Source organism: Pelmatolapia mariae, linkage group LG9, assembly GCF_036321145.2.
Source record: "Pelmatolapia mariae isolate MD_Pm_ZW linkage group LG9, Pm_UMD_F_2, whole genome shotgun sequence".
NCBI classification, from domain to species: Eukaryota; Metazoa; Chordata; class Actinopteri; order Cichliformes; family Cichlidae; genus Pelmatolapia; species Pelmatolapia mariae.
Window position 1 is genome coordinate 16,101,705 of NC_086235.1, and position 18,856 is coordinate 16,120,560.

The 18,856-nt window shown below is 42.3% G+C and overlaps 1 protein-coding gene across 3 annotated transcripts in view; it reads right to left on the minus strand.

Moving 5' to 3' along the window:
- The window catches only part of pou6f2 (POU class 6 homeobox 2), a 71,668-nt gene that overhangs the window by 29,851 nt on the left and 22,961 nt on the right, over window positions 1–18,856 (minus strand). For all 3 annotated transcript variants that reach the window (XM_063484366.1, XM_063484367.1, XM_063484365.1), the window contains one exon: window positions 2,257–2,603. In XM_063484366.1, coding sequence (XP_063340436.1) covers window positions 2,257–2,603 — 347 coding nt within the window. The remainder of the gene's footprint in view (window positions 1–2,256; window positions 2,604–18,856) is intronic.

An 18,856-nucleotide genomic window follows, 5' to 3' on the forward strand; every position in this document is an offset into this window, starting at 1 on the left:
AGAAAGTCTCCACTCGGGGAGTTGCTTTGAATTTAAAAACTTCTGTAAATGAACCAGAGACGTGGGACTGAAAATCCAATCACTGACCCAAGCGGCGGAGGGAGGCGGAGCTGCTGTTTAAATCCTATTGCAGCCATGAGAGGGTGCTGAGGCCACGGCCTGTCCTTCAGAGAGCCCCTCCCTGTGTAACCCACTCCTTGAAAATCCCAGCAATGACCCAGAGAAACTAAACCTTTTATGGCCATTTTGCTTCTTCTTCTACACACACACACACACACACACACACACACACACACACACACACTATAATCCTATTTGATGAGGCAATATCTTAATGATACCTGATGTGGCCCCTCTGGCCCCCTCAAAGAAGGCCTGTCCTCAGCCATCGTAATCAGCAACCCTGCTTCCTCTACAGAAACGCCACCTCGATAAAAGTCGGGAACTCAGACACGCAGTGAGCTTGTTTCGAAATAACAATGCTGCTCTTGTTTAGATTCTTGGAAATTTAACCAAGTGGTGGTTTCCTAGCAAATTAAAGCTTAAGAGAGTATCTGTTACTTAAGGTGTTTACACACTGTCTGATGCAAGCTTAATGTGTGGATCTGTATGTTGGTCAGGAGCTCTTGTATCCACAGTCAGACTGGACAGCCTGTTTGGTGCGATGTAGCGGCCAGCCTTTGGAGCCCATTAAATCCAGAGGCTGTTTTTCCTGCTGAGTCTCACTAGGCCGTGACAGGGCCGGAGAGGGCTGCGAGGGGAAACAAATAGCCCAACTCATCCTGGCCATAAAGAAGCTTGCACCACAACCCAATAAGGGTCTGACGCTGATGAATGTGACCAGGGACAGAAAGGCGACCCTGGCCAGTCTCCACCAGAAATGAAACCACAGGGATATAAAATAGGTTATTATCGTCACACAGTGACAGGCAGACGGACAGAAGGGCAGAGATGGATGGACAGACAAAGTGACTAAAAAGGAGGTTGAGTGGGAAGAGCAGCAAAGATTAAGGGACTGATTACGACTGGAAAGCCTAAGGATAGATAACCTCAGAATCCCTCCTCGATCTGCAGCAGCAGGATACGATTAATGCGTCTCGCCTGGCTGTGAGGTTGGATGTGCTCAAGTGCATCAAGGCTTCAATAAAAACATGCATATTCTAATAGGTCCACCTGGACACCACTTGATAAAGATCATCTGCAGACAAACAATCGAGCGCCAAGTATACAGTTGCTGGTAAAGGCCGCAATGATGCGATTCACATGCACATGTCAGCTCATGAAGCACTTTTCTTTTTAAAAAGAAACACTCCCTGGCCTTACTGCAAGATCAATGAGCAGAGCTATTGTTATTGTTACTATGGTTGACGTAGATAATCTGTATTAATAAAAAGAACAAATTAATGGGCAACGGCAGTGACATGATAATAAATATGTTTTAACTCTGTTCTGATGTAATTTAAAATAGCCTTTAAATATTTACATTCTAAACCAAAACAGAACTAATAAAGACCAAAAATGAAACCTCAATCCACGTAAATATAAGAGTAATGATGTAGGTGAACAGGTTGGATTAAACCAATCAGAAGTGCCAAATCCACTTTAGATCTACCCTCAGTCATACCAGTTGGCAACCCCCTGGCAACCTCTAGAGACAAGGAAAAATGTATATTCCCTGAATGGTTGGTGAGTGGTTGCTGTCGCTGGAATAAATAGATCTCAAAGAAAGTGCGGCACCAAAAACCTCCTTATGATTGTTTTGGTTACTAGAAGATTGATGTAGTTTGCAAGGAAGATGCCAACTTGCCAACTTCGCCTTCAAAGTAAAAGCTCAGTTTTTTAAAACATGCTAGTTTAAGTGGTTTTCCATTTCCAGTTTGTTAGAGAGACTTTGCAGACAAGTCACCATCTTACATGTGAATCTGCTTGCAACCAAAGCAATCACAAGGAGGATTTTGGTGCTGCACCTTCTTTGCGATTTATTTAATCTAACGACACCAACCACTCGCCTATGTCTTTGACACTGCATATGTCTTTGAGACCGATTTTGCTTAGTGACACCAAGTGGCCTCCACCAACCACTCATCAACTCGCCAGGGAGTAGACATTTTTCACGTATCTGGGGCTTAGCAATTAATTTTCCAGCAACCTCCAGCCAAAAATCCAAATGGAGTGTGCTGAATTAGCAGTTGTTTTAGAGAAAGGAGAAGCTGAACCTGTGCTTTTCTACAAATACATGTTAGTTTGTGGACTCACGGGCAAAGGCATGGGCGGAGTGACGGGCGACGGGAGGCTGCGGGCCGGAGACTGGTTGGGTCGGTGCGGCGGGGACTGCTGCGGCTGCCCGGAGGTGGAGGAGCAGGTGGAGCCTGGAGACGGGACGGAGGTCTGCTGCTGCTGCTGGCTGGGTGGGGTCATGTGATGCTGGGATGGCAGCTGGTTCTGGTTATGGGAGTGAGACTGTTGGTGATGATGGTGCTGCTGTTGCTGCTGCTGATGTTGCTGTTGTTGCTGCTGCTGTTGTTGCTGCTGCTGGTGGTGGTGCTGCTGCATCTGTTGGAGCTGCTGCAGGTGCTGGAGCTGGGAGTTCAGTGATGAGGTAGCTGTTGATGAAAGGACAGGAGTTTGATTCTTCCTAGTGTCTGAGCCACACGCCGCAGAAGTGTTGCAGCACATAAACAAGAGGCCTTCATTATCTGAAGAATATTTTCACACCAAAGACAGAAACACATGCACACATAGAGTGTGGGATGCATAGGGTAAACAGTGAAAGACAGATGTAAATTGCATGGAGCCACAACAAGGTCCTCCTGGGTTTTTAGCCTGCATGATGGAGTCACTGAATTCAATTTAGCTACTTGGAGGACAAAGCTATCAAGCCTGACTGATATAATTGCTCTCCGGAGCCAAAAGTCGTCATTGTCACTCGGAGAAAGAAAGAATCTTTGGTTTAATGGCTCAAAATCTCATAAGAAAGAGACATCCATCTTCTCTGGAAGAGTTCAGAAATAAACCCATTAACTAATTGGATCCAATAATAGCGTGCCATTAGAACGTAATTCCAACATTTAAATGCTTATAAATTTTTATGCTGTTTAAAAAAAAATATCAGTTAACACTCAAGCTGCAGCCACACCAGACATGCAGATACTACCAAGTACCCAGAGAGCACACCTGACATAAAACAAATGTAAAAACATGTTGGTGTGAACACTGTGCAGTTCACTCCAAACACCCGAATACACAACTTGGTGGATCTTCTGTCATTTCACACACACAAACACACACTTTATGTTTGAATGTCAGACGAAAGCCACAGCACAACACAGACAACGAATGATTTCTACTAAAGGAATCAACCGTAACACCATATGTGCGAAATGGGCTAAAAACAACAACATCTAAGCTGACCTTCACACCCTAAACAGAAGAAAGGACAAACTGAGTTTACACACAGATGTGATGGATAGAAGAGACTTTTTAAAACCTGTGTATGTCTTAAAATGTTGACAGTTAAACCGCTTAAAAACAACAAATCTCAACTTTACATATCAGAACATATCATTGCTACACTTGACTTCCAGCAGACTGTTTATGTGTGCTGTGGACTGCTCGGTGATGCTACACAGCCTTAGACAGAAAAGAAAAGAGTGAAATCAACATTTCACTGTTTCTGTGCTGTAAAAGATAATTTGGGTTTAGTGGAGACAGGACTGATCTGTATGGAGATATTTCATCTAGCCTTTTACAGTGTAGTGCACAATAAAAAGACACTTCTGCCCTATGTAATTGTTTCCACAGTTAAAGTTACTTTCAGCTGCTCACTTATTCAGAAGAGGGTGACCATAGCAGGTAGCTCTGCATGTTTGATTTGCCCTTCTTAACACAACCCACAAAAGAGTTTGTTTCTCCTCCCAAAATTGAATTCAGCCTCATTTGCTTGTTAGGCAAAAGTGTAAACCACTGCACTATAGAGCCGCTTCAGTTCTTAAAAAAAAGTCAAAAATTAATCTTAAAACCTACAACTTCTTTGGATGGAAAGTAGACTCTGATCTTACAGTACTAGCATTTCAATTCCATTCAATTCAGTTTTATTTACAAATCCCAACAACAGTCGCCTCAAAGTGCTTAAAACATCCAAAAAAATGAAAATGTAAAGAGTGAAGCAGAAAAACACCCTTCAATCACGTTATGAGTGTTGATGTTGCATAGTTTGTCCACCAGAGGGCACTCTACAATATGTCTCTGGGTTGCAACAACCACAACAATCAGTTGATTCAAGAACTATCGAGCGGTGGTAAACGAATAATCCATGAGTCGTTGTAACAGCAAAATTAGTTTTTAAACTGCACTGTCGTTATGTTAGACTACACTAATAAATTACAGCACATAATTCTGCGTTGTGTGTCTGAAAGAAAAAAATATCGGATTTTTAAATCACCAAATATCGGTATCGATCTTTAAAATCTCATATTCTAAAAAGCAAGGTAATTATGCTGAGTAAAGCATATGCTGTCTAAACAAGCTAAATTAACAGGTTTTGTGAAAAATACACTTCCTGTTTTTAGAATTAGGAAAGTAAAGACTAAATAAATAACTAAATTAAACTTCTATTAATAACTAAATTAACTATGTTTGCCTCTTTTAAGTCAAATGTTCTTGCTTTAAAACTAAATATCCACAAACTAGGGTGTAAACTGTGATATCATTCTGAATTACATATAAAGTGTCGCAGATAATGTATTTATACTATATTAACATAGACGGCCGAACTAAGCTAAGCTAAATATTTACAGTGTTTATAACACAAAGGCCCTGATAACAAACACTGGTTCAGAAAATTGACTTGTGAACATCTATTGATAATACGGCCCAGCAATTGTGAACACATCGTAGACAAGCTTGTACACACACCGAATCAATGCACTTAAATTATTTAAGTATGCTTGTCTCATAAAAGATGAATAAAACATCAGGGCAGACAAGTCTTTGATTAGCGCGGTCACTTCGTCTCCAGGACAGGCACAGATGAACATTTGATGAAGATCAGATCATCCTCCTCTTTCCTCACTCTGCAGAAGCCCAGCCAAAGAGAGCCGGCATCTCTCGGCCAGTAAACAGCACACTTTTACATTTCTTCTACCTCCTGACACATTGACACCTCTCTCACACCCCCACCATGAATTATATATCATCTGTGCAAACGGCAAGAGTCCAATTCGCACTTGAAATGTTGGGGCAAGTTGTCTAGCAAGCGCTGAGGCCCTGACAGGACCGGCTCTTTTCCTTTGCAACTTCACAACGACAAAATGTTGAGCCCCATTTAAAGATGGAATAAAAGGGAACAAAGACGGAGAAAACAAAAGGGGAGCAAAATGAGATTTCTGTCAAAAAATTATCGAAACCAGGCGAAGATCAAAGACGATTGAAGAATTTCCTCCAGCGCCAACCATTACGCCAAGGAACAAGAGGCACAACAAAAGAATATGAAGCAGAAGAAAACAAATACAGAGGGAATATGGAAGAAGCCCCATGTGGCCTTATTATAAGGGCTACACTGCAGGTAACTATATTCTTTAACAGCAGTGCTTTATAAATTCTGTCATCTTGTTAAGACTGTCAGGACCACTGACCCTCCCTTCCTCTCTAACTGGGCAACTGGCATTTTGAAGCTCATTCTTTTAACCACAGCTGTCTGATTGCTTTGGTTGAGCACATAATCCAAACAGCTTGTCTCAGCTAATTGTTTGTGCTCCTTCCTCCAGCAGACACAGGGCCGAGGATGAGAGCGGGAGCTTCACTTGTGATGGAGAGAGGGCAAAAGGGTGCCGGGATCCTATAGAGCTCATTATATCTCCCACTGTCTCTTTGTTGTGTTTCATATTCACTAGTTCTCGTCTGCTGCGATGCAGTCAGCGCTCCCACTTAGTCATCGCGCCTGAGGGGTGGAAGAGGGTCTCACTTTCAGTGTTGTCACAACTTGCCTATGTTAATGTTTCTAATGAGGAATGAGCCAGATCATGCGGCGCAATGATCAGATGCAAGCGAAACTCAATTTTAAACTTTTAACGACAATCATTTGGGACTCCGAGACACCAGCGCTGAGAAGTCTCAGGCCTTCAACCTCAGCGCTTTGAGAAACTGCCTGCCATCTCTCTTTCAGAGCTTCTTTTTTTTTTTTTCGCTTTAGTGCCACAGTAGAAATCAACTGTTATCTCTGACTGTCCTGGCCCAGGCTTGTGAAGTAGTGGAGGACGAAGCGAGACTGATTGTCAGAGGTCGAAAGGCTAGGTCAAAGCCGGCTCGTTCGTCAGACAAAATGCTATTTTTGTTTCCTGTGCGGTTGAGTAGTGGGGTGGGAGGGCGGGCAGTCTGCTCTCTCATTACTAGCGCTATCTCAGTAGTCACTGCCAACCCACCTATTACAGCACTTTTCTCTCTGGGGCTGATTCAAGCTCCTTGTTTTCCTCCCGATGTACAACACCTGCCTTTGTAACTATTTCCCTTGAATTGCCTTATACACCCTTTGCCTGTGTGCTTGTTTGTGCATATGTAAATGAGTCTGGCTACCTGTTGGTATCGTGTCATCCTAACTTCCACAGTGCATTTTTCGAGTTAAATGAAATATGAAAACATCTGTTGATGCATTTAGCCTTTCTAAAAAGCAAAAAATAGGTGGTCGTCATGTTATAGCGCTTAGAAAAGACCCGGGCAAGGCCAGCATGAAGAGTGATTGCAGGTCATAGCAATCACGTCTACACAAAGGGACTTTGACTATCATTCGTTCTATCAAACCACACGTGATCTGTGTTGCATAAAGTACGGACAGAAGGAGTCGGAGACGATGATCTCATGTTGGAGGAATTCAGGATTTCTAGCCGTTAAAAGGAAACGATAGTTCACAAAGCTTGGACAGAATGTACTGAGTTTTAGGACTGAATAAAATCTAATGGTACCTTTTGTGTATTCATGCATGCACACTGGCTTTCATGTGCATCTCTTCCTTTAAAGCCAAGAAAAAGTTCTTCATCTAACTGCTGCTGTGCTATCTGGATGTCTTTAGCCTCACTTACGAGACGAGTGCAGTAAATTAAGAGCTAATCAGAAGCTACAGAGGAGCCTTTTCAGGTTGATGAAATTGTCCTATGTGACCCACCCTGTATTTTTAGGAACTGCTCTCGTCTCTAAACACGGCTGTCATTCTCCGACGAGAGAGGTGAGGGGGGGACACACAAGCTCCCCATTACTGCTCTGCCTCACGTTCCTCTATGGGAGTCCATAAACCACTGTCTCAATTGCCTTTTCAGTGAGTCACACTGATAATTACTCCACTGGAGGTAAGGAGATTTAGACTCTATGAGATCTGGTAATTATGAAGGTGGTCAAGGGAAGGTCATTTTTTACTCTGTGGATTAGATCGGCGCGCTCGCACACTGATGAAGGGGATAACATCACTGTTTCTGCGCTCATTTCCTTTGTGAAATGTTAACTTTTAGTTCACTTTCATAACACTGATTACGCGTCAAGGTAATTATTTCTATTACTGGTCATTCTCTCTGTCTTTTTTTAATTCAAAAGTGATTTATTAAAACACAGAAAGATGAAAAGAAAGAAAGAAAGTGGCATCAGAGGTGGAGCATTTAGTATTAACCTGATAAATGACAAAAGGTATGAATTTGTGTAAAAAATTGACACAGTTTAGCACAGGAAACATTTATTTTTGTTTCCTAAAGGCCATACTGGTGAGATAAGCAAATAAAAGAGGTCAGTTATCTTAAACTTCCTGAATTTAGTACACATGCTAGAATATTTTATAGCTTTTTCTAGAAATACTTTCTTACGTTTCATAAAGCATTCATTTGGTGCCCACTGAGTTCGAAATGAAAATCTGACTTGCATAAAACAATCCACTTATCATAACTATCATACTAACATTTAAATTCACCTACATCTATCTAATTTTCTGACAATGGACCACTGCTTGCATGAAACACGATACATTATAAATATTGCATCAACTGTTTTACTCTGACTTGAGCTTTAATATACAGACCTGCATCGCCGAATCAAGTAGAAATTAGACTTACATTTACTATTTATGAATAAAGGAATAATGGATCATTTCTGAGGATCATTGCTTCCTTTTTTAATAAGTAGCACAGACTCATTACAATCATTCACCTTAAAATTTATTAACACAATGGTTGGTTTTAATCAGTTTTTTAAGACACTGCAGGCTGGATTGAGATGGTCCGCAGGCTGTATTTTGCCTGTGTGTGGTTTTGCAGCATATCTGGTTCAGTTTTGGTAGAAACACTTAGACCAGGAGTGTCGGTGTTTAAACCGTGGGCCACATACACCCATAAACTCTGATCTTAAATGTGCCGAACCAGCTAAACTCCCCTTTGTGTCAGTGTACAGAAGTTTAGGTAAACGTTTAGTTTAGTAGTGCAATTTCAGCAGTGTGTCTTAGTTTTTCTACATGATAAAGAAATGCTGCTGTAGTAAAGAAAGAAATCTCTCAGCATGACTCTTTGGACTTAAATTGTTAGAAATTCACATGTAAAATTAAAGGAAGAGTTCATTACCCAGAAAACCTCCTATTTCTTTTTCCCACAGTAGTCCCATTGTAAAAATATGAAATGTATATAGTAAATAGTGAAAACATGAATTATTATGTCATTGAATTGTTTATCAATCATTTAATTGCCGAACAGCCATTGGGAAGGTCTTTATTAGTGGGAAAAGCTGTGAAACTTATGAAAATACAGTTAAAACTTCAAAAATTCATTCAGTACCCTCCTTCACTTGTTCTAAAGCACATGCAGTGGGCCGAATTAGAGTCTTAGCCAGGCCGATTCTGGCCCCTGGACTTTATGTTTGATACCCTTGATTTAGACTGTCAAATAAAGGCAGCAATACTGAAAACTCCAATACTAGTTCTGTATTGAAAGGTAAAAGCATGAAATACTTATTAGCAAATCTACCTTAAGTAAAAGTAATAATAAAGGAGAAACTTTCCCCTGTGATTGCTGTGTATAGTAAAGGGATATAGTTTACTCACAGTAATTTACTGTGTAAGGGTTATTTTTATGGTTAAAAGCAGTCTGCTTACACCTCATACAGTAGAAACTATGATAACAATATTAATTAAAGTTTTATATATTAATTCTTTGTTGTTGTTGGCTGTACCTAGATCCAGCTTAAAGACAAAAGGTGACGGTGCTTTTGAGCCCCCCGATTGAGGAACTTGCTTCCATTGGACCTGAGATCTGTGGACACCGTCGATACCTTTAATAATAAACTTTAGACCCACCTGTTCAGGCTTGCTTCTATTTAGTTTTATCTATTTGCTGCAAACCGCTTGTCAAAGTTGTTCAGTGCGTTTGTACATGTTGCTGCGATAGTGAAGGTTTTTATTTCAGAAAACACTACGATTTTTCCGTGCAGCAACCAGCTGGCGTTAATAACGTCTCTTTCCTTGAGTAAAGAAATTACAAATCATTGAGTCTTAAAGGCCATGAAACGCAACAATCTAGTTTGGTATTTTGGCAAAAAATGGAAATAATCAAGTGAAGTATCTCATATTTGTGCTTAAATCCCTGAAATAAAAGTTAAGCTAGAGTTAGAAAGAAAAAGGCTTAGAAAAACAAACACACGTTCTCACTCAGAGCTTCTTTTTTTTTACAGCTTGCAACATATTTGTGTTACATTCCTTCACCGGCGAGTGCATACAGCTGGTAATCACGTTAAGGGGATGGAGAATAGATACCTGCGTTGGCAATGGCTGGAATGAACACGTGGAAAATGAAACGTTAAAGGAGCTCGAGAACTACTGAATAAAAACATTACTCAGAGAGCCACAGCAGGCAATATCAGCATTTCAGCTGCAGGAGGAACTCAGCGACTACAAAAAAGAAAGGAGAGAAAGAGAGAGAAAAAAAATATAGGTAGTTAAGATTTGAGCGGAGTCGCAGTTACAGGATTTTGGAGAGTAAACCACATCGCTTGTAGGGATCCAGAGATAATGCTTTCACTTTGTGATGCAAGGCAATATCAAGCAGTGTTGCAGGATTCTCACTCTGGGGGAAGCATTTCAAAGAATCAAATCCTCTCCATGGAGTTGTTACACATACAAGAAAATCCCTGTGTGCTCGATAACGTTGCCCTTTTGGTGTTGCTTACGCTTTGTTATTGATTTCCAAAGTGTGGTCCGGGAACCTCTGGGGGGGTCCCGACAAAGTTCCAGGAGGTCCCAAGCAAAAAGAGAGAGACCGAGTTTATTTTCCCTCTGATTTCAATCCTTAAGATTTTTATTTTTTCATTTTTGTGCAGTGATCTTACAGGTGAGGGTTTTTAAAGATTAAAACAAAACGACTAATTAGTTTATCTTGCTTTGCTTGAAAGTTTCTTAAATTAAGTGGCAAACTTTCTGCACTAATCCTGGTTTCAAACATTTCTCATAGTTGTTTCATTAAAATCTCATTAAATAAATAAAAGAAATACTTTATTTTGTCTAAAGCAACTATAACGGCTTCATTTATGACCAAACCTTCACATTCTGAGATATTTTCAGGCTCCATTTAAAAACACTCCAAATAAACAGTATGTAATGCAGTGAAACCCAGTATGGGGTCTCCTGCTTTTGTCCTTCAAAGTCCAGAAGGTGTTGAGCCCCCCCACCCGCGCTCCCTCTTCCTGAAAAGAGCCTGTCTGCCTGGCAGGACAGACCGGGTTATTACAGCGTGTTCATGGTCCCATCATGTGTCGTCAGACCAAAGCGGAGGCCGCGAGTAAAAGCCTCATGCAAAATTTATGTTCATGCGGCTGTTTCAGTGGGTGGAAAAATCAATATTGCGGGCCTGATGCACGGAGATGACTGAGTGCTCTCTGACTGACAGTAAAAGCTGAGAGAGATTGAGGGGCTGCATTTACTGCTCTAGAAATGGAGTGGAGTAGAGTCGCCCTAATAGTCTAGTTCACCTTAAATTTGAATTTCATTGTGGATTATTTTGGTAACAACTTGAATACTGAGGGGTTGAAGAATTACTCCATTAGATTAAAAAGAGGACTAAGCAGGATTGTTTCCAAATCGTCTCGAGCACATCTTGCATTGTGACTTCTGAGCAGCTACAGTATTGTATATTATGGGGTTATTAAGCCTTCCCTTCCTTCCCAACTTACACAGATATAAAAATGATTGTAGAATAATCAAAAGACAATGTGGGTATGAGGAGGACATCACAGGGCTTTTGTTCTGCGCTGCTTCGCTTACATATGCTTTTGATAACGTGCCACATACCCACAGTGCATTTGGGGAGGAATGTGAGAAGAGAGCGAAAAGAAAGTGAGAAAAAGAAATTCAGTGGGATGAAATAACCCCAAACAATGGGATTTGCTTTCCATTCTTCTGCCTCCATCTTCTGTCTTTAATTATTCCCTTTGGTTGTCTGAGGGAGCGTGTAAGCACTTTCACACAGCACAACATGCCCAGCAGCACAACACTGTCTGCCTTAGTGATGTGGAGACTTCTGAGTGACACTGAGCCTCTTGTGATTATTAATGCTGTTTAATACAACACAGAGCAGCCACTATGACTGAGGGAAAAAACAGATTTCAAAATGCATGCATTCAAAATGCAATGTGAATGGAATTATGTACTACATGAGCACTGAGCACTTGAGATACACCCCCCCCCCTTTTTTTCCCTTTTCCTTGCTACATAAACAATGTGTACACCGCAAAATGAAGGCTAATGTTTTGTAGATGCAACGATAACAAGCGGCCCAGTGTGCTTTATTTTTGCACACAGCATTTAATGGAACCACAGCTGATCCTGGTGGGATCCTTTGTGCCGGTTTAGTAGTTTCTTCCTGAATCGCATATGAGATATTTGAGAGCCCAGAACGATGTATGATGAATGAAGTAGCATGCTACTTATACGCTTATCGTGCTCACTGACTAGCAACAGGTTCAGCAAAGGGCAGCGGCAGTAAATGAAATTCCGCACCAGGACAATATATCATCAAAAGAAATGTATGCACCCGAAACTTACAAGCCTTCTTCGGATGCGGACAAGGTGCCTGACGGGGTTGGGGGAAGGGAGAGGCGGAGGGGATAGTAAGGAGAAAAAGAGGGGGGGTGGCTGAAGAGAAAAGAGGGGAGGGTTTTCCTTTTTTTCTTCTTCTTCTTCTTCTTTTTTTCCTGGATGGGTGAAGAGCAAAGCAATGGGAAGCAGCAGCAGCAGATTTTGTTGAATCAGTTCTATTTCCATACTGGCTGATGTGTGTCTTTTAACCATTTCACTGCAGCTGGAAAATGAAAGTACCAGGGCTAATTTCACAGTGAGAGCTCACTGAACAAAACCCCCCACGGTCTGTGGCAAAAGATGCTAAGTCTACTTTGTCATTGTGAATTACGGCAGTGTAATTCAGGAAACAGCCTTGTGTATGACAGAGAGGAGTAGGAAAAAATGTCCAGAGGAAAAAGAGAAAAAAAATGCAAGAAAAGTCTTTTTTCCCCCTCCTCTCTATACCCTCACATGTACTTAGTGAGTCTTTCTTATGATCTGTAAGTATCAGATACCTCTCTCCAAACATGCCGTCCTGTACTGATGCCACGGGATCCATCTGTGATGTGTCTGCAGTTAGTCCAGGAATAGCACCCGCGGGACTTGCGCACTCCTCAGGCCTCCTGCGGGACCTTTTAAGCTGCATTGATACTGATAAAAGCCCCCACAAATCTGGCCCCAAGATACCTCAGCCATTAATTAAGGTAATTAGGCCCTGGTCAGCAATTAGTAACCACAGATAGCTTTTAGCTGGTGAGGGGTTTGGTTCCACACCATCTGCTGACAAATGTCACCACGGACTCTTTGGTTTCACACGCGGGGAACCGGAGAGCTGTGTTTAAAAGTGACCTCTGTGTGATCCAGACTCCCACAGCTCCTCTACTGCCGCCGCTGCCGCTGGATCACTTTGTTTGTTCTTCTCTCAGGTTTTTTGCTTCTTTTCTCTTTCAAACACGAAAGAGCGAGCTCTATGAAAATCCATACATGTACACGGTCAGAGCGGGAACAGGAAACGTTCACTGCACAAGTTATTGAACAAAATTAAAACGTCTGGGCCCAGTGTAAGGAGTATTGATCAGAGCGTAATGCTACATTGATTTGCTAGTATTATTAAGTCCATTATAGATCTGTTTTGATAACATTTTACTTTATATTATAATGTTATGTGCATATGTACTTACTGTGAGTCAATTATGCAGATAGGTATAAAACATAACAGTGACAACACAAATACCTTTGGAAATCATTAAGAAAAAGCAGAATAGACCTGCTGAATAAATCTGGGAGAAACATTTGTGCCCTTTCTACTAATATCAAAACACAGCAGCGTGCATGCTTCATCCGGTGGCACAGGTATGTGATATAAGGCGCCCTGACTGATAAAAAGTGGACTGAACACACACGTTCAACCTCAGAGGACACATCACGCAATAACTCACATTATTGGGGAATGGGAAATAAAGGATGCCGCTGTGCTGCTTTACACAATTCCACATTTGAAGCAATCGGTGATAACACCATTTTCATTCCAGTTCAGTCCCATAAAATTACCATTAACATTACAACTCATGCAGAACACAGATAAATGTAAAATGTCACCCAGTTCTGCCAGGCAGGACTTCCAGTTCCACAAGATTACCATCTCTGTCTGCTCTCTCCCACTGCACCTTGTCTAATATTTCATTTACAACATTTCATAAGTTCATTTTCCCCTCACTGACCATGTAAATCACAAATCAATTTTCATTTAAAATGCTTGACTACAGATTGTTGCTGAAAGCTCCTGAATTGCGCCTCAGCAATATGGCAGACCTTTAGCAAATCTTTCGGAAGCGGTGTGGTCAGAGGAGGGAGGCTAAAAGTGAGATGTAATTTCCACAAAACAACTCTGGGGCCGAGTGGTCAAGGCATTTACTGGAAAGACTTTACAAGTGCTGAAATGCCACGAAAACAATGTATTGTAATTTATACCCCATTCAATATTCCCTCATTTAACTGGTCCACTCGACGGGAACGATTATAACAGATGAACTCTATTGATTGTGCATAATTGTTTCGAATATTAATCAACATGCACAGCTATCATGGTGTAAGATGATTTAATTGAGAGTGTTAAGATTAGATAATTGAGATTTTATTCAAAAACGGTTAATTTGGCTAAATGAAGCCAGCAGTGTGGCTGTTTCACGTTTAGAAACTTAATTACAGCAGCTAGTGGATAATCTCTTTTAGCTCCGGAGCTCGGGGAATAGCGAATAGCCGGATTGCTCCACGTGTTTTTGATTATTCACATAACTGGAAGCTAATTTCAGAATTTGCCATCTAGAAATTCCGCCTCCTAATTCAGAAAACGATCCTCTCCTAATCCACGCCGCTTTATTGCCACCCTGAGTAAAATCCATTAAAATGAATGCATCACACTGCCTGCACACACAGCGCAGACGGACACTGTGCGATGGTGAGCGACCGCCTTGTAGACTGTGTGTTTATGGCAGGTGGTTTTGCAAAAAGCCTCCCTCAGTGTTTACCAGTGAGGGCAGATGTCAGGGTTTGCTGTGGAGGAGCAGACACAGCCACATCTGATTAACAATATTATTGTCCTCCTCCACACCGCCATAAAGACTCATCCCCTCCCCTCTCCCCTCCTCTCCAAGCCTCCCCCTTTTTTCTTTCCTTTCTTTCTATTTCGGGCTCTGGCAGCGTGCTGTCCTGTGGCATGGCTGAACCAGAGTGACACCGCCACCATCCATAGAAACAAAAACCGAGCCAAGAGCCAGAAGGTTAACAGACACACACACACACAAAACAACGGTTTCTTACCAGACACAAAACACAGAAATGTCTGGGGATGCATACATAAAAAAAAAATCTGTATATTCAAGAAACACAGAGGATCGTTGTTTTTTTAAGCAATTATGGAAAATATGTAACTTGAATACAGAACAAATGATTAGCATGGCTGCAACAAGTGAAGCAGCAGGAGGTGAAATTTACTTACATCTCAGCTTGAAAACAGACATCAGAGTATAAATGAGCCTCATGGGAGAGAGAGTGTGTGTGTGTTTATATGTGCATCAAACCCGTGTGGTTGATCCTAACCCTCTTAATGCTCTCCTGTTTGTTCTGATTGGCGATTTTTTCTCCCTCTTTTCTCCTTTCTGTCGCCAAACTGTCACGAAGGCACTAACCCGGCACGTTTCCGAGCTTCTTATTGAAGACAAACAATAAACCACTGGCAGATATCAATGGCAGAGATGAGAACTCGGGTGCCATATCTGCTGGGACTGGCTGGTGAACCTGCCTCTGCCTGCGCTTCATCTCCAGCAGCACCTCTCACTCTCAATTATTTGGCTGCTGTCACAACAAATCAATCAAATTACCGCTCCAGGACTGTGTGCAGCTGCTCCTATTGCACCGCTAGTTGCATTAGCTTTGAAATGTATGAGGTCTACATTTTATCACTGTTATTTATTTAATGCGGCTCTCTCCCCTGCGAGTCATCTTACAACCACAGCAAAGTTAAATCATTAAAGGACGACGTGGAATACATACTGCTCGAGAACACTTCAAATTAAACAGTGATAAGGGAGAAGGGATGGGTTTGGCCTCTATTGTGTTAAGATGGCAGATGCGGGTGAGGAAGTGTGGACCGCTTGCGTGTGGCGCTTCCTAATGCACTCTTCTACTGGCTGAATGTGCCCACAAACAGCAGCGGCTCTTCTCCCCCCCCAAAATGATTTGAAACATACACAAGAGAAAAGCAGCCGCACAATGAGCGGCTGCTGTGTTTGTAAAAAGCCCAAAAAGAATATCTGAAACTCTCCGGCTCTGCTAATGTAATGGCTAAAGGGACACGGAGGCATTCCCACAGAGGACAGAGGAGGCAGAGGTAGTCAGCGGCCCGGCCCGGTGAGCTAACCTCTTAAAGGAGCAGCAGTCAGCTGAGGCAGAAGAGATGCAGTCTGACATGTCTAACTAGTGTGGAAACATTTGGTTCTTCCCCCCCCAGGAGCCCACCCTTTGGTGGTGTAATGAGCAGAGTGATTTCCCTAATTTGTATCACGGCAAAACCCACAACCTGCGAACGACACCGCTGAGCGTTTTCATCAAAACGGCAGACATGCCTTTGATTGGCACTGACACGGGGTCTCATTACTGCAGGTGAGTGGGATGCCGACCTTTATCAGGAAGCTTGAGTGCTGTTTTGTGTTTCCTGCGGACGAGTACAGAGGAACAATGCTCTCACCTCACCATTAGAACTCGGCTCTCTGATGTGATGTGCTCCCTGGCTTTCTGCTGAGAGCAAATAAGATGGGATATGCTTATTAATATGAAAGCGCTCCGGTAAACTAGCTTCTTGCATTACCTTTGAGTGAGTCGTAGAGGAGAGGAGTAGACAGATGAGACTTTGTTCTGCTTCCTCCCAATGAGCATTACATGTATAGAGCTTTGAAACAACTAGTTTTACAAGTATGGTAATCATGCTTTGCTTGTTATGAAGTAAAGGCCTATTAAAAATGCAGCAGAAAGGTAGCGTCATATTCAAGACCAGAAATCTGCAGATGGCTGCATCAGTCGTGCATACTTAGATCTGAAATTGTGAAAATCATGTATGATTTTTTTTATTTTTATTCCTATCAGCCGTCATATTTACAGACCTCTAGCATGACCCAACCTAGTTTTTGCCTCTGTGAAGTCAGCTAGAATTGTGTGCACTCTGTCACAAAAGATAACTTTCTCCCTTGTTTAGTTTCATTGGGGATTTGTTTTTACTGCATGTTTGCAGGCATAAATCATTCTGACAAATAACCAGTTACACTGGTGCTTGTGTTTACTGAGTCTGCCACAAGATGCTGCTCAGTTTTATTTAAGCAACTGCTCCAACTTTATAGCACAACCCCATTACAGTGATAGTTATTCATCACAGTCTGAGAGAGCTGCCCTCCTAAAGCTAGTACAAGTCCAGTCGGTTCCCTTCTGTCAACATTTATTCTCACAGAGCCAGCTCTGATTAGCCTGATCAAAAACGCTGCGGTTACTGTTTCTCTTTTTACTTCATTTCCCTCATTAAAGGTTAATATAAAAATGCAAAAAGTGCATGCACTGAAATCCCTAATTTCATCTAATATAGCTAGTGAAACATGACATCCTGACAATGTACAGAGATTTAATGTATCTAATATCCTCTGTCCTAAACCGCCCACTCCACAAGACAAACAGCCTTATTAGTTGGTCATTAGCTGCCTCATTACATTTAAATACAGCCATTGGCTGGGCTCCTCCCAGAGTCTCATTACTGTGCCTCACTGTTGTCTTCTGTCTGATCTGACACTAATTAGGGAGCAGTGTGAACGCTGTAAACTACACTCGCTCCCGAAGTCGTGAAATGAGCTGACTGCTCCCTGGCGACAGTGCAGCATCGTATTATATGTGTGATTAATCAGGCCTGGAGGGTCTGGGAGGGGGAGCGAGGGGGACACGGGGGCAGAGGCCAGAGCTGCAGTTGTCTGACAGAGGTGCTGTGCCAGCAGGCCTCATTCAGCGGAGCTGTGATGAACTCAGACAGGGGAGAGTGGAGGAGCGCAGCGTGGCTAGAGGGGCCCGGACACAGTCAAGACATTTAGCTTCACTCGTGACTTGTGTCACTTTCTCTCCACGGAGGTCCCTTCAATGAATCCCCTTCAGATAAGAGGACGTGCGAACAGGCAGTCTGTCAGTCTGCACGCTTAAAAAAAGATCTGCCACAGAGGCATTTCTCCACAACAGTTTTTTTCCCTCTGTCTCTCTCTTTGTGTCTCTGATGGCTGTAGAATTTTATCAGGACACTGGACTCAGACTCTTTGTTGGTTTGTTTGGCAGTGGACAATATGGATGACTGAGAGGTGTTTGTTTTGGTGTTCTGACACCCTGACAATGTGTTTGTCGATCAGTTCATCGGATCGCTGAAGCCTCCGGGTTGTTCCTCACGCGCCACGAGGAAGATCTGTTGAAGTGTGAGTCAGACGGGCCTGCTGGGCCCATTATCGTCCACTACTGACGGATACATTGAAGGGCTCGCTGGATAGATGCGGGTTTATTAAAAGCTCTGCCCACAGCGATGGCTGCTGTTATTTATGCATGTTTGTGTCCATTAGGCTTCTACCTCCACATTTCCTCACTCAGGGCATCTGTCCATCCATTTCCCCCACATGAAGGGAGACTTCCCTGCACTTTGTGCTGCACTGGCATTATTGTAATCTCCCTCCTAAAAACACACTGCTTTACATGTAGCCTGGCATCTTTTTACATTAGTGCGGCTCTCTCATCTAAGATTTATGACTGACGGTTTCCCCATCCATCCCTCAATCTAATGGTATAAAAGAGACAATGTTTTAAACATTAAAATGAAAACCATTTACAACTATGATCAAAAGAGAACACTTGGGCATTAAAGTTTAAAAGGCAAGGATAAGTACAGCCATGTGGATGGACAGATGAGGTGGATAAGAGATAAAAAAGTGAAGTACAGTGCACTCTTATGCACAGGAAAGAGGCATAAAGTGCTTCTGTGCTGCACTGCAAAACGCTGACCTGTAATTAATATGGTTGGTTCCTCTGGGCAAGTCGAGGATAGCTGCTTTTTGGGATCTAAACCCCTCAAGGACTCTTACCTGGCCAAGACCTCTAAAGCATTTTGTTGGGGAAAAAACATTGTTCAGTGGCTTAAAATGAATGCGCACCAAACTCTTACTTGTTTTATGTATTACTAATAATTCCCGAGTCGTCTGCTCTACACGAATACGAGGC